At 34.8% G+C, this 12,021-nt stretch overlaps 1 protein-coding gene across 5 annotated transcripts in view; it reads left to right on the top strand.

Annotated features, from left to right (window-relative positions):
* TBC1D19 (TBC1 domain family member 19) overlaps positions 1-12,021 on the top strand; it is a 153,770-nt gene that overhangs the window by 47,684 nt on the left and 94,065 nt on the right. For all 5 annotated transcript variants that reach the window (XM_011231146.3, XM_011231144.3, XM_002924299.4 and 2 more), the window contains 3 exons: positions 9,156-9,230; positions 10,435-10,498; positions 11,505-11,551. In XM_011231146.3, coding sequence (XP_011229448.1) covers positions 9,156-9,230; positions 10,435-10,498; positions 11,505-11,551 — 186 coding nt within the window. The remainder of the gene's footprint in view (positions 1-9,155; positions 9,231-10,434; positions 10,499-11,504; positions 11,552-12,021) is intronic.

The raw sequence follows: 12,021 nt of genomic DNA, 5'->3' as shown, positions 1-12,021 counted from the left end.
GAAATCAGTAACAATTTAAAAACGTTTTTGTGTACCCATTACATCTAGCGTACTGATCCTTATGTAGCAAGAACTTAGAAAGTTTATGTTAAATTAATAGTAAAGGCACTTGCCATCTCTTCTACCAATTATTGTGATATTCAGATTAAAAGATCTTTACTGAATGCCTGCTAAAAGACACCCTACTATGTGCTATGAAGATTCAGAAATAAATTAGATATGGGGCGCCTGGGTGGCACAGTTGGTTAAGCGTCCAACTCTTGGTTTCAGCTTAGGTCATGATCTCAGGGTTGTGAGATCGAGTCCCATGTTGGACTCCATGCTCAGTGCAGACTCTGCTTGGGTTTCTCTCTCTGCCTCCCTCTTCCCCTCCCCCCTGCTTGCTCGTTCGCTCTCTCAAATAAATAAATAAATCTTAAAAAAAAGAAAGAGATAAAGATTCCACCTATGGTAACTCATGGTTTAATCACTGAAAGAAGACATAGGCATAAATGGTTGTAGTATAAGGTAGAAAGTGCTATGTACTATGGGGGAGATGGCTAAAACATCCTGTAGGAGCACTAGGGAGGACCTGCACACGGGCGGTTCCTTATTAAGTTGTTCTTTGCTCTTTATAATCAAAAAGAACTTTTAAAAAAAAACAGTTAGTATTTCTTTCCCCTTTAATTCAGTAAAACAGGTCGGCAGAAAATATTTTGGAACTGGAGCCTGGAAAATTTTGATTTTTTTTTCCTGTTAAAGTTTCATGAGTTATTTGAACTTCACTTAGCTCTTGATTGTGTCTTCAGAGTTGGGATGTAAATCAGCTCTCTGCAGTTTTTGGCAAGCTAGATTGGTGTTCAATTTTCTGGGTTGATGAGGGAAAGAGGTTTCTTATACTGCATCAGCATTTCCCAGATTGTTTTCTGCTGAAACTAGCCCTGAGAGGTGCTCCACAAAAAAGGGTTCCATGGACAAATAAGTTTAGAAATTGAGGCCCACACTGCCTTCCTCTTGGTCACAGTTTTTCTTTCTTTCTTTCCTTCTTTGTTCCTTCCTTCCTTCCTTCCATCCTTCCTTCCTTCCTTCGTTTCTTTAAAAATCCTTTTTTTATTTGTATTTATTTTTTATTGAAGTATAGTTGACACATAATGTTACATTAATTTCAGGGTTTCGGGTATTCAGCATAGTTTCGGGGTACCACATAGTGATTTGATGACTCTACGTTATGACGTTCACCAGAAGTGTAGCTGCCATCTGTCATCATACAGTGCTATTACAGTATCATTGACTATATTCCCTGTGCTGCAACTTTCACTCCTAGAATCACAATTTATTTTATGATTTTTTTGTGTGAACTTGATTTTTAAAAGATTTTAGATTTACAGAAGAATTAAAAAGTTATTATAGAATTTCCATAGATTCCACACCTAGTCTCCCCTATTAACATCATCTTAGGTTAATGTGGTATATTTGTTACAATCAGTGAACCAATATTAATATGTTATTATTAGCTAAAGGTCATATTTTATTTGTATTTCCTTAGTTTTAACCTAATGTCCTTTTTCTGTTCCAGGATCCCATCCAGGACACCACATTACATTTGGTTGTCATGTCTCCTTAGGCTCCTCTTGGCTATTACAGTTTCTCAGACTTTCCTTGTTTTCGATGACCTTGACAGTTTTGAGAAGTACTGGTTAGGTATTTTGTAGAATGTCCCTCTGTTGGAATTTGTCTGATGTTTTTCTCATGATTAGATTGGGGGGCCGGGTAGGTTCTTGGAGGAAGACCACAGATAGAAAGTGCCATTTATATTCCTCACATATCAGGGTATAGACGGTCAGCATGGCCTGGCACCGCTGATGTTGACCTGGCTCGCCTGGCTTGGGTAGTATCTGTGAGTTTACTCCACTGCAAAGTCGCTCTTCGCCCCCACCCCCTTGTATAGTCTATTCTTTGGAAGGAAGTCACTATTTGTGGTTCACATGTAAGGTGAGACAGGTAGGTTCCGCCTCTGTGAGGTGAGAGTCTCTACAGAAATTATTTGGAGTGTTTCTGCACGGATGAGTTGCCTCCCTCCCCCCAGTTATTTATTATATCACTGTGGACTCATGGATTTTTATTTTATACTTTGGGTTTTAGTTCAATATTCCTTAATTTTGTTGTATACAATTTATTTTGGCATTTTAAAGGCTCCAAGATGTTCTGCAGTAAAGAAACTGTTTAATTTTATTTAATCTAGCATTGTTCAAACTTATGTGACCATGAAACCCTATATCCATGTAAAATAATTTGAGAACAACTTTGCTTTAGAGAAAGCAGTATTTGAAGAAACTGATATACAGTGTGTGATTAAATATAAGTATGTGAATTTTCTTGTGAAATAGTACTAGTAAGAATGTAGTGCTCTAATTATGTGCCAGGTACCATTCTAGTGCTTTACAAGTATTTACTCATTTAATGTTCATGACAAGCCTGTGAGGTGTGTTACTCTTTGGATCTTAGATAGGTCCAATTTCACAAAACTAGTAGGTGGAAGAGTTGGGATTTCCACCTGGACAGTCTGGCTCTAGAATCCGTACTGCCTGATGATATTCAGCCTGTTTCTCTATCCACTCCAGAAATGCTCAGACAAATTCAAGGTATGCTGTGTGGTTGAATTTGTGCAGTTCTCTGTCAATCTAGTAACCTAAATAAAAATGAAAATTTTGTTAGTTTTATGTGACTTCAGTTCTCATCCTCTTCCTAATTGATCTTTTCTGCCTTCTGTCTTGTCACTCCATTTCTTAAAACTTTTGGGTTTTCTGGGTGGCTCAGTTGGTTAAGCATCCGACTCTTGTTTCGGCTCAGGTCATGATCTCATGGTCTGGTATTGAGCCCTGTGTGGGGCTCTGCGCTCAGTGGGTAATCTGCTTGAGATTCTCTCTCTCCCTCTCTCCCTTTCTGTTGCTACCCCTGCTCAAGCTCAGATGCAAGCATGCTCTCTCTCTCAAATAAATAAATAAAATCTGTAAAAAAAACCTCCAAACTTTCTCGAATTTTAGGATACAGCTGCAATTTCTTGTTTTTGCTTACAAAACTATAAATGATCTTGCTCCTTTTTACCGTTCAGATCTTATCTTAAGTGTCCTCACACTGTTCCTCCCCATCCCGGCACTACCTTGCCCACTTCCACACACATTAGCCTTTTGTATCTAATCATACTTGACTTCCGTCAGTTGTTCCAGCAGGAGAACTGTTGCTCATGCTGTTGCTTCCAGCCGAAACTGTCTCCCCACAAATCCCACATAATCTGGCTAACTTCTGCATGTTCTCAGGTGTCAGGTTACATGATGGTTTCTTTAGGAAGGCTTTCTGACCCCGAGATCTCAGATTCTCATGTACTTTTTCTTTTTCTCCAATTCTCCATATGGGAGTCCCCCTGTACCTCCTGCCACAGTACTTGGGTTGTCTATATCATCATCTCGATTCTGCCACTCTGTGAAGCAGGACCAGTGTCTCTCTTTTCACAACCGTATCTTCAACATCTGGCACAGTGCCTGCCTCAGGACAGATGCTCAGTAGCTATTTTTTTTTTAATGATGGATGAATTGAATAAACACAAAATAGAAAATGTGCCCTCTTAGAAAATATTCACACCCTCTTTCCTAGTAATTCCACTTTTAGAACCTTATCTAAAGGGAAGAATCAGGGAAATGCAGAAATTTATGTTCATGATAATATTAAAAAATTTAAAAGAATCCAAATGAATAACTGTAGCGTTTGCATATATATAGCATGGTATCTCCAAAAGACAATGTTATACAGACATCAAAAATGTAATTTTTGAAAGAATATAATGAAATAGAAAAGTGTATACAATATAATCTTAAATGGAAAAAGCAAAATATAAAACAATATAATTCCACTCTAATTAAATATGTATATGCATGTGTATACGTATACACACACATGTATATCTCAATTGTACACATGTAGAGAAAATGAAAGAAGAGAACAAAATATTAACAGTGGTTATTTTTGGCTGATAGAAATTTATGGATCCTTATTTATTATTCTATTCTTTACATACTGTTCTTTTTTCCAAATTGTCTTGAATAAATGTGTTACTTTTATAGTCAGAATTACTAAAATCTTTTTCCTTTAGATAGCTGGGTTATAACTATTTTGCTTTATTTTTTTCAGAGTGAAGGAAATAATTTTTTAATTTTATAATTTCATAGTTTTTTGCATGCTGAATTATATGGCTTTTAAAGACTTATTTACTTAAATTGTTATGAAAAAGTAACAAGGCAATAGGTAATACCGAATTAGAGATTTCAGTACAATTGTGAGTCTTTTGTAATTTTTTTGCTTCTCATGGCTTAGAAATTACCTTATTTATAAAACTCTTGAAATCCTTTAACTTAATACCATAGATTCCAATTATTAGGGAAACTGATTTGAAGGCAACAGTAATTTCATTTGGAGAGGATATGGGTTTGGGTAAAAGGTAATATCTTCCTATTAAACATTTTAAATGTTAAAAGGCCATTCATTTTTCTTTTAAATAGCATTTTAAAGCTTTATTTATTTCATAAGTCTTTTGGGGAGAAACCATTATTTTCTTTGTACCTTGTATTAGTGCACTGTCATTTCTCAATAGTTGATTTGCCGCTTCCACTTCTTTTTCTGTGTGTGCTAAATATATTTTGACATTTTAATTTAAATAATAGCACAGGACTATGATTTTTTTTTTTCCGAGCATTTATTTTTGAGACTTTGGGCTTATTTAATCACCTCTACAGATACAGCCTGAGAAAAGTTATCTATAAACCGGAGCTGAAGTGGATCCAAGTTTATCTCATCCAACCTCTGATGTTCATGTCCTTTTGGTTAAGTACTTCTAGAGAAAACAGGGAACTCGCGATTTCATAACTTAAGCCATTTCAGTTAAGCCTTTCTACTTATTGGAAAGTTTCTTTCTTGTATTAAACGGTCATTTGCTCCTTATAACATTTACTCACTGGTCATAGTTTTGGGCTTGGCACATAGAAAGCATTCCATACAGTGTCTGTCAGTGAGGCAGCAAGTAAACAAAGGAATGAATAAATACCCCTGAATTAAGGTTAGAGTTCTTGAGGGAACCTAAAGGATAACCCAGGTTGTGAGCAACCACTTTCTTCATCTTGGATTTCCCCTCATTATCAGGAAATTCTATTCCTCTTTCTGATGTCTATAGAAGTGACTTCTCTGACTACCCAAGATTTCTATGGAAATAACCTCTCTGGTCATCTGACTGAAGTTCTTGTAAGGGGTACCCTTGGAAAAGCCCTGCTGACCTTGGCATTGTGTTGTAAGTATGGAACAGAAGATGGGGAAGACATGGTGAACCCCTGGAGTTACTTTTCTTTCAGTATTTTTAGGCTTTAAAGAAAGTGGTTTCTATTCTATTAACAACTAGAAGTTTTGACATACCTAGCTTCCTGTTTCCTTGCTTATTCTTTTTTGTTCTTTCTGTGTGTACGGCATATGGCTGATATAGCCCTTGTGAACTTTTTGAACCTGTCTCATGTTATTTGTGTATCTGTCTTATCTTCCCCACTCCCACAACAAAAGTGATGTGTTTCTTAGATACATGGGATGCAATTTTATTCATCTTTAGTGTCATGTGTTTAATGGGTGCTCAATAAATGTTTGTTGAGTTAATATCTTTTCATTATTTGAATTTTCAGCTATAACACCTCATGCCCCCCTGTTCTAGCCACAAAAATCCCTTTTTTTTTTAATTTAATATTCTTTTCCTCTTAATTTTTAGTCATGCTTTCTTCTCTTTTGGATTATTTCTAAGTTCCTGCTTCAATTGTGGAGCACATAAAAATGCTAATTGAATAAAGATTTGTTCAACTTTGCTTCAGTTTTTAATATTCTCTCTCATTCTACTCTCATGTGTTCCTTTTAAAAGTTTCCTCATTCATGCCCCATATGAGGCTCCCTGTTTGGCGGGGAGCCTATTCTCCCTCTCCCTCTGCCCCTCCCCCCTACTCGTGTTCTTTCTCTCTCTCTCTCTCTTGCTCTCTCGCTTGCACGCACGCACAGATAAATAAATAAAATCTTTTTTAAAAAGTTTCCTCATCTATAAAGTGAAGGTAATGGTACATATCTCACAGGACTAATAAGTAACATATGTAAATATATGTAAATTATGTGGCTGTTTCCAAACTTTTCTTTCAGAACGCTTTCTTCTGTTGTCTGATTCCTTCTCTGTGTAACTTTATTCCTTAACTATTTTCTCTTTATATTACATGTCTCTATATTACATCTAATTGAATTACATTCAATTTCAAGTTGGTAAATTGAAATACTTGGTAGTGGGGTCTATCCATTTAGGAGAACTGTGATTAATCATGTAAAAATTGTACTTTATAGAGAACACTTGAATGAGATGTTTTTACCAAAATAATTTTTTAAAGATGTTAACAAATACGTTTCAGGATATCTTGTTGAGGTGTCATTCCAGAAGATGTCATTCTATTTCGAATGGCCTTCATGTTTGAGTTTTTAGTAGGCTTTATACTGTATTAAAATTGTATATTGCAGTCTTAAAAATATGTATAGTATGTATTATGATCCACACATTGATGTCTACTGTAACTTTTTGTTTTTATGTCCATGAGATACTGTCTTTTTATCAGTTCAAGAGCCTTTTTATGTGTGGCTGAAAATGAGAATATTTGGAATAATAATTCAATAATAGCAATTTGGTTCTTTATATAATAGGATAAGTGATACAAATTCAGGGATTGGATTTTTTTATTGTTTATTTTTTTGAAGATATTTATTTGAGAGAGACAGATCATGAAAGAGAGAGTGAGCACAAGCAGGGGGGAGGGGCAAAGGGAGAGGGAGAAGCAGACTCCCTGCTGAGCAGGGAGCCCAATGCGGGACTTGATCCCAGGTCCCTGGGATCATGACCTGGCCTGAAGGCAGACACTTAACCCACTGAGCCACCCAGGAGTCCCAGAGATTGGATTTTTAATCTTTACGCAAATTTTATTTTTATAGTAATGATTGAATTAAGATTACTTTTTTTTTTCCCCCCAAATAAGCTTTCTTGTATCTCCTTCCCCCACAGTCTGGAGCTGGGGTGGGGGAGGCAATTGACAGAAGGCTTATTAGAGGAAATGATATTTAAGCTGAGACTTGAAAGTTGAGTAAGATTTATTCAGATAAATTGAGGATAAGGATGTTGGGGATGGAAGTGGGTTATATTGTTATAACTACTGTTTGATCATGAATAAGGTGCTCAAAGGTATTTTAAGTCTTGGATCTAAGAGAAATATTTACAGTAAAAGAGAGAGATAATTGAAAATAAACCAGTAAATGGGATTAGTTTTGTCGGTGTTTCATATAATTTATGAAGACTATTCTTTTACTCCTAAAAAACCTATTTTTAGAGTAGAAATCTGCTCAATCATTGAGCATTTATTAGGTGCTAGACAAAGTGTGATTATGTGCTATGATAGGTGAAGGATGGGGTGCAAAGGCACCTAATACCATCTGAGGTGAGGGACCAGGAAGAGAAAGCTTAATAGAGTTGAAGACCTGAAAGGTGAATAAGGTTTATTCATATAAAGTAGGAATAAGTACGTTGGAGATGAGAGTAGAGCATGGAGAATATCTTCCAGATAAAAAGGGTAATGTATTGGGGCGCCTGGGTGGCACGGCGGTTAAGCGTCTGCCTTTGGCTCAGGGCGTGATCCTGGTGTTATGGGATCGAGCCCCACATCAGGCTCCTCCACTGTGGGCCTGCTTCTTCCTCTCCCACTCCCCCTGCTTGTGTTACCTCTCTCGCTGGCTGTCTCTATCTCTGTCAAATAAATAAATAAAATCTTAAAAAAAAAAAAAGGTAATATATTTAAATATATGTGTTAAAGAGGAACCTGTGAACAATAATAACTATAGTAAAAGCTATCAATTATTGAATGATGATTATTATCATTATTATGTCCCTTTTCCAAATTTTCCAAATACTTTACCTCTTTAATCTTTATAACAACCACTTAAAGGAGCTATTATTATTATTCCGCTTTTATTGACTGGATATAACTGTCCATTATCAATAATGTAATATATAGTTCTCTTGTTTTCTTCTCTCCTGGTCTAAATTTTGAAGCTTTGGTATTATTTTATTTTGGTTTCAGTGAGTCAGAAGTGGCCTATAGGCATGTTTTAGTAAAAAGACCAAAAAAAAAAAATTACAACATTTTAGCTTGGTGTTAAAAAGAATAATTTACTAAAATATGGTATACATGGGTAATCAATTTATGACTGACTATTAAAAAGAACTTATTATTTCAAATTTAAAAGAGATATAGGGGTTAGAGAAGAAGGTAATCAATGCTGTGAAAAAACAATAAGACAAATCCAGATTGTAACACATTCTAAAAGATGACTGGCCTGGACTCTTCAAAAAAGTCAGTATCATGAAAAAGAAAAGGACAAAGAGACTGTAGATTCAGTTACATGGGAAAAGATAAAACAACCAAATGTAATGTAACGCATATGTTTTTAATGGATTGTGGATTAAAAAAACTATAGAAGATATTTTGGGGACAACTGGAAAAGTTTGATGATGGACTAAGTATTAGATGATGTGAAATATTATTGCTAATTTTCTTAGGTGTGATAGTGGTATTGTGGTTATTATGTAGGAGAAAGTTCTTTTTAGAACATTCATGCTGAAGTATTTAGGACTGAAATGTCTTGTTTGGAAAAATTACAATATAATAATTCCTGTAAAGTTTTATTTTTACTAGGTTATTAATGAGATTTCTGAGTATCAAACATTTACAAAATGCTTAAGTGTAATTTACCATTTTATTACTTGCTATTTTTTCTTATGACTTGTTGATTTTTTTTTTTCTTTAATCTATCCTCATAGCCATCCTCCCCTAGAACATCAGTTCTATGAGGACTGAGACCTTCTGTTCATGGCTTAATTCACAGCACTAAGGACAGTATCTGGCACATAGTAGGCAGTAATCGATATTTGTTGAGTGAAATAATGAATGAAGTTAACCAATCTCAACCAACCAACTACCATTTCTATATAACTCATAATATCTTTAATTTTTTAAAAATTAGTTTTGGTATTGTTAACCAGAAACAATAATAAGTTGTTTTTTATATTTCAGGGAAGTTGGGAAAAAAGAATTTTGAAGAGTTTAAATAGTATGTGCACGGAACTGAGTATCCCATTGGCACGAAAGGTACTTTTAACATTCAAGTATTTTATTGTCAATCAAATACTAGGAGTACCTTGAAGTTGTAACTGTTAGGCAGATTTATTTATTTATTTTTTAACCAGTATATCAGTTTGTTTTGAATCAAAAATCTGTAAAAGGCCACTTACATGGGTGCATTCTAAATAGATTTCTATTACATATACTATAATGCTTTTTGTAATGAACATATCTTGAGAATAAATAAAAATATAGTATATAATCTACATATAGATTATTTAGAAATTTGTAAAGGTTATAAGTGTTATAAATGCACTTTAAGAATTTTAATTACCTTTGGTCTCCTTACTTTTGGCTAATTTGCACAATAATCATACTTTTTGAATTTGAGATGGGGTTCAGGCATGCTATTATCTTGTAATAGCCAGTATGGTACCATCTTTCAGTGTTAACATAGAGAATGGAAGGATGATTTGTCATCTCTCAGTTGAATTATTTAGTTCTAATAGTGGTATTATTAGATCTAATTCTCAACATTTATCTATCACTATGGAGTTTGAGTGGGGAGAGATGAAAAGGAAGAGAAAAACCACTTGAGGAATGCTCTGGATTCTTTTTGGCTTCTCCTGAGTAGGAAAAAACAAATTTCTCTTCATTTTATTCTCCCTACCTGCTATTTATTCCTTGTCGTGGGACAGGATATAGTGGATGAACTTTGGATAATACCCAAGGACAAGTCACTGGAGGCACCAGAAAGATGGCATAAAAAACGGATACATTTATATGGAAAACTGTCGAAGTATGTAGTATTGTGTGATGCGCTGTCTTTCATATAGGAAGATGGTGCTGCTGACTCACAGTCACACTCTCTTGGCCAGTCCCCCTCGCGATGTGTTTCTGAGGTTGTGGGATGGGGTAAGAGATGTACTATGTGGCTGAGGAGCAGTTTTTCTTTGTGAAATTTACTGGCCAGTAGAGATCATTTACCTTCTTTTCTTGGACTCATTAGTACCACATTCTACCTGAGCCATTGAGACTAGATATAAAATAATAGTTAAATAACAAGAATTGTAAAAGTAATTCCCAAAACAGTTCACCTTATGTCATGAAATTATTTTTTCTTATATTATGGTAGCTTATCCAAACTTTTAGGTAAGTTATCGGTTCTTATTTTTCAGCTGCATTGCTAAACTGCACAAAATGAAACCAATTTTAAAATTACCTTTTTTAGAGGCCAGTTGGAGAACAGAAAGAACTTCTCAATAAATGGAATGAAATGGGAACTGACGAACCAGGTACATGAACAACTTTTTTCAAAATGTGGTAGTAGGAAACGAATCACCTTCTTAATTATGGATCCAAAATAACAGCATTAACAGTTCTTTTGGTAGCGCCAGCAGTTTTCCTTCCCTGCTAATTACTGTCATCTACTTTTTTTGCTTCAACTCCTACTTTGCAGTTGAAAAATTCCTAACTTTGGCCAATGTTTTACATTACTTCAAGATATTTAAAACGATTATCCTCTTTTAAAGCAGCATTTGGAAACATTTTTGTAGAAAAGTAGATTAAATCTTTCAGTGGATTTCTTAGATTCTTCATTAAGGTAAATATTTTTCAGTCTTTAAAGGTAGGTGAAATGGTGAGAAGTTTTGAGACTTCTAAATGTTTTTAAGTATTTCTTTTGGTTCATTTTATGTTATTTTATTTTTTGGTTCATTTTAATGGTTAAAATGAACTAAATCAACCAATTTTATAAATATATGAGTGACAACTGTATCTCATTTACCATGATAAATAGATATATATAATTGTATAGATAGACATGTACATAATCCCTGGTGACTCCTTTAAAAACTAGTGTGGGGGACTGGGCAAGAAATGAGTACCGTACTAGAGGAAGCAGTGTGTTATACAAGTTCAAAAGGGAGAACAGCACAATACAACTAGAGGAATTCACTAAGAAAGTATTATTTATGTTCTGTGTACTCTGAGAATTCTCATATAGAACTTTTATGTTTTACTGACATTGATTTTTCAATTCAGTTACAAATTTATTACAGATTTAGGAAAGGGAGTCTCTTAATTTCTTCCAGAATATGTCACTTTAGGCTGTTACCCTTCCTTTTCATTTTTGTGCTCCCAATACTTAAGACAATGAATGAAAAATTATCGATACTCTGCAAGTCTGAATTAATCTAGCGACATAGCAACATATGAAAGATTCGTTAACTTTTATTATTAATAAGCATTCATATGGTGTAGTAATTGGACTTTTGTTCTAATCTATTTTATTAATTCCAGATTTAAGCCTTTTCAGACCTGTTTATGCACCAAAGGATTTTCTGGAGGTAGGTTATATTGGATCAATATAGGTATATTAATGAGGGGGAAAAGTGGAAGAAATGATGATATAAGAAAATCTCCAGGCAGAGGAATCACCATGTATAAAGCCCTAGAGTCACTGAAGTGGTAGAATGACATGATCAAATTTGTGTTTGGAAATAGCTCTTGGAAAATACATTGGAATGTGGAGAGATTAGAGGCAAGAAAATCAATTAGGAAGATTTTGATTAAAAAATAGTAATCGTAAATCAGGTAGCCTGTTGCCTGGCCCATATAGATGGTCAGTGAATCTTTCCCCTGTTTTAGTAGTCTAGGCAAGACATGAAAAGGGTCTGAACTAAAAGAACAGCATTGGAACTAGGAAGAGTTCAACAGATTTGCAAGAGATCTTTAGGATTTGGGAACTGATTAGGTCTGGGGAGTATGAGAAAAATTAAAGGTACAGATGATGTTTAAGTGTCTAGAGTTGGCAGCT

The sequence above is a fragment of the Ailuropoda melanoleuca genome, chromosome 11 (assembly GCF_002007445.2).
Source record: "Ailuropoda melanoleuca isolate Jingjing chromosome 11, ASM200744v2, whole genome shotgun sequence".
NCBI lineage: Eukaryota > Metazoa > Chordata > Mammalia > Carnivora > Ursidae > Ailuropoda > Ailuropoda melanoleuca.
Note: the sequence above shows the minus strand (reverse complement) of the source record. Positions and strands in the feature narration are given on the sequence as shown.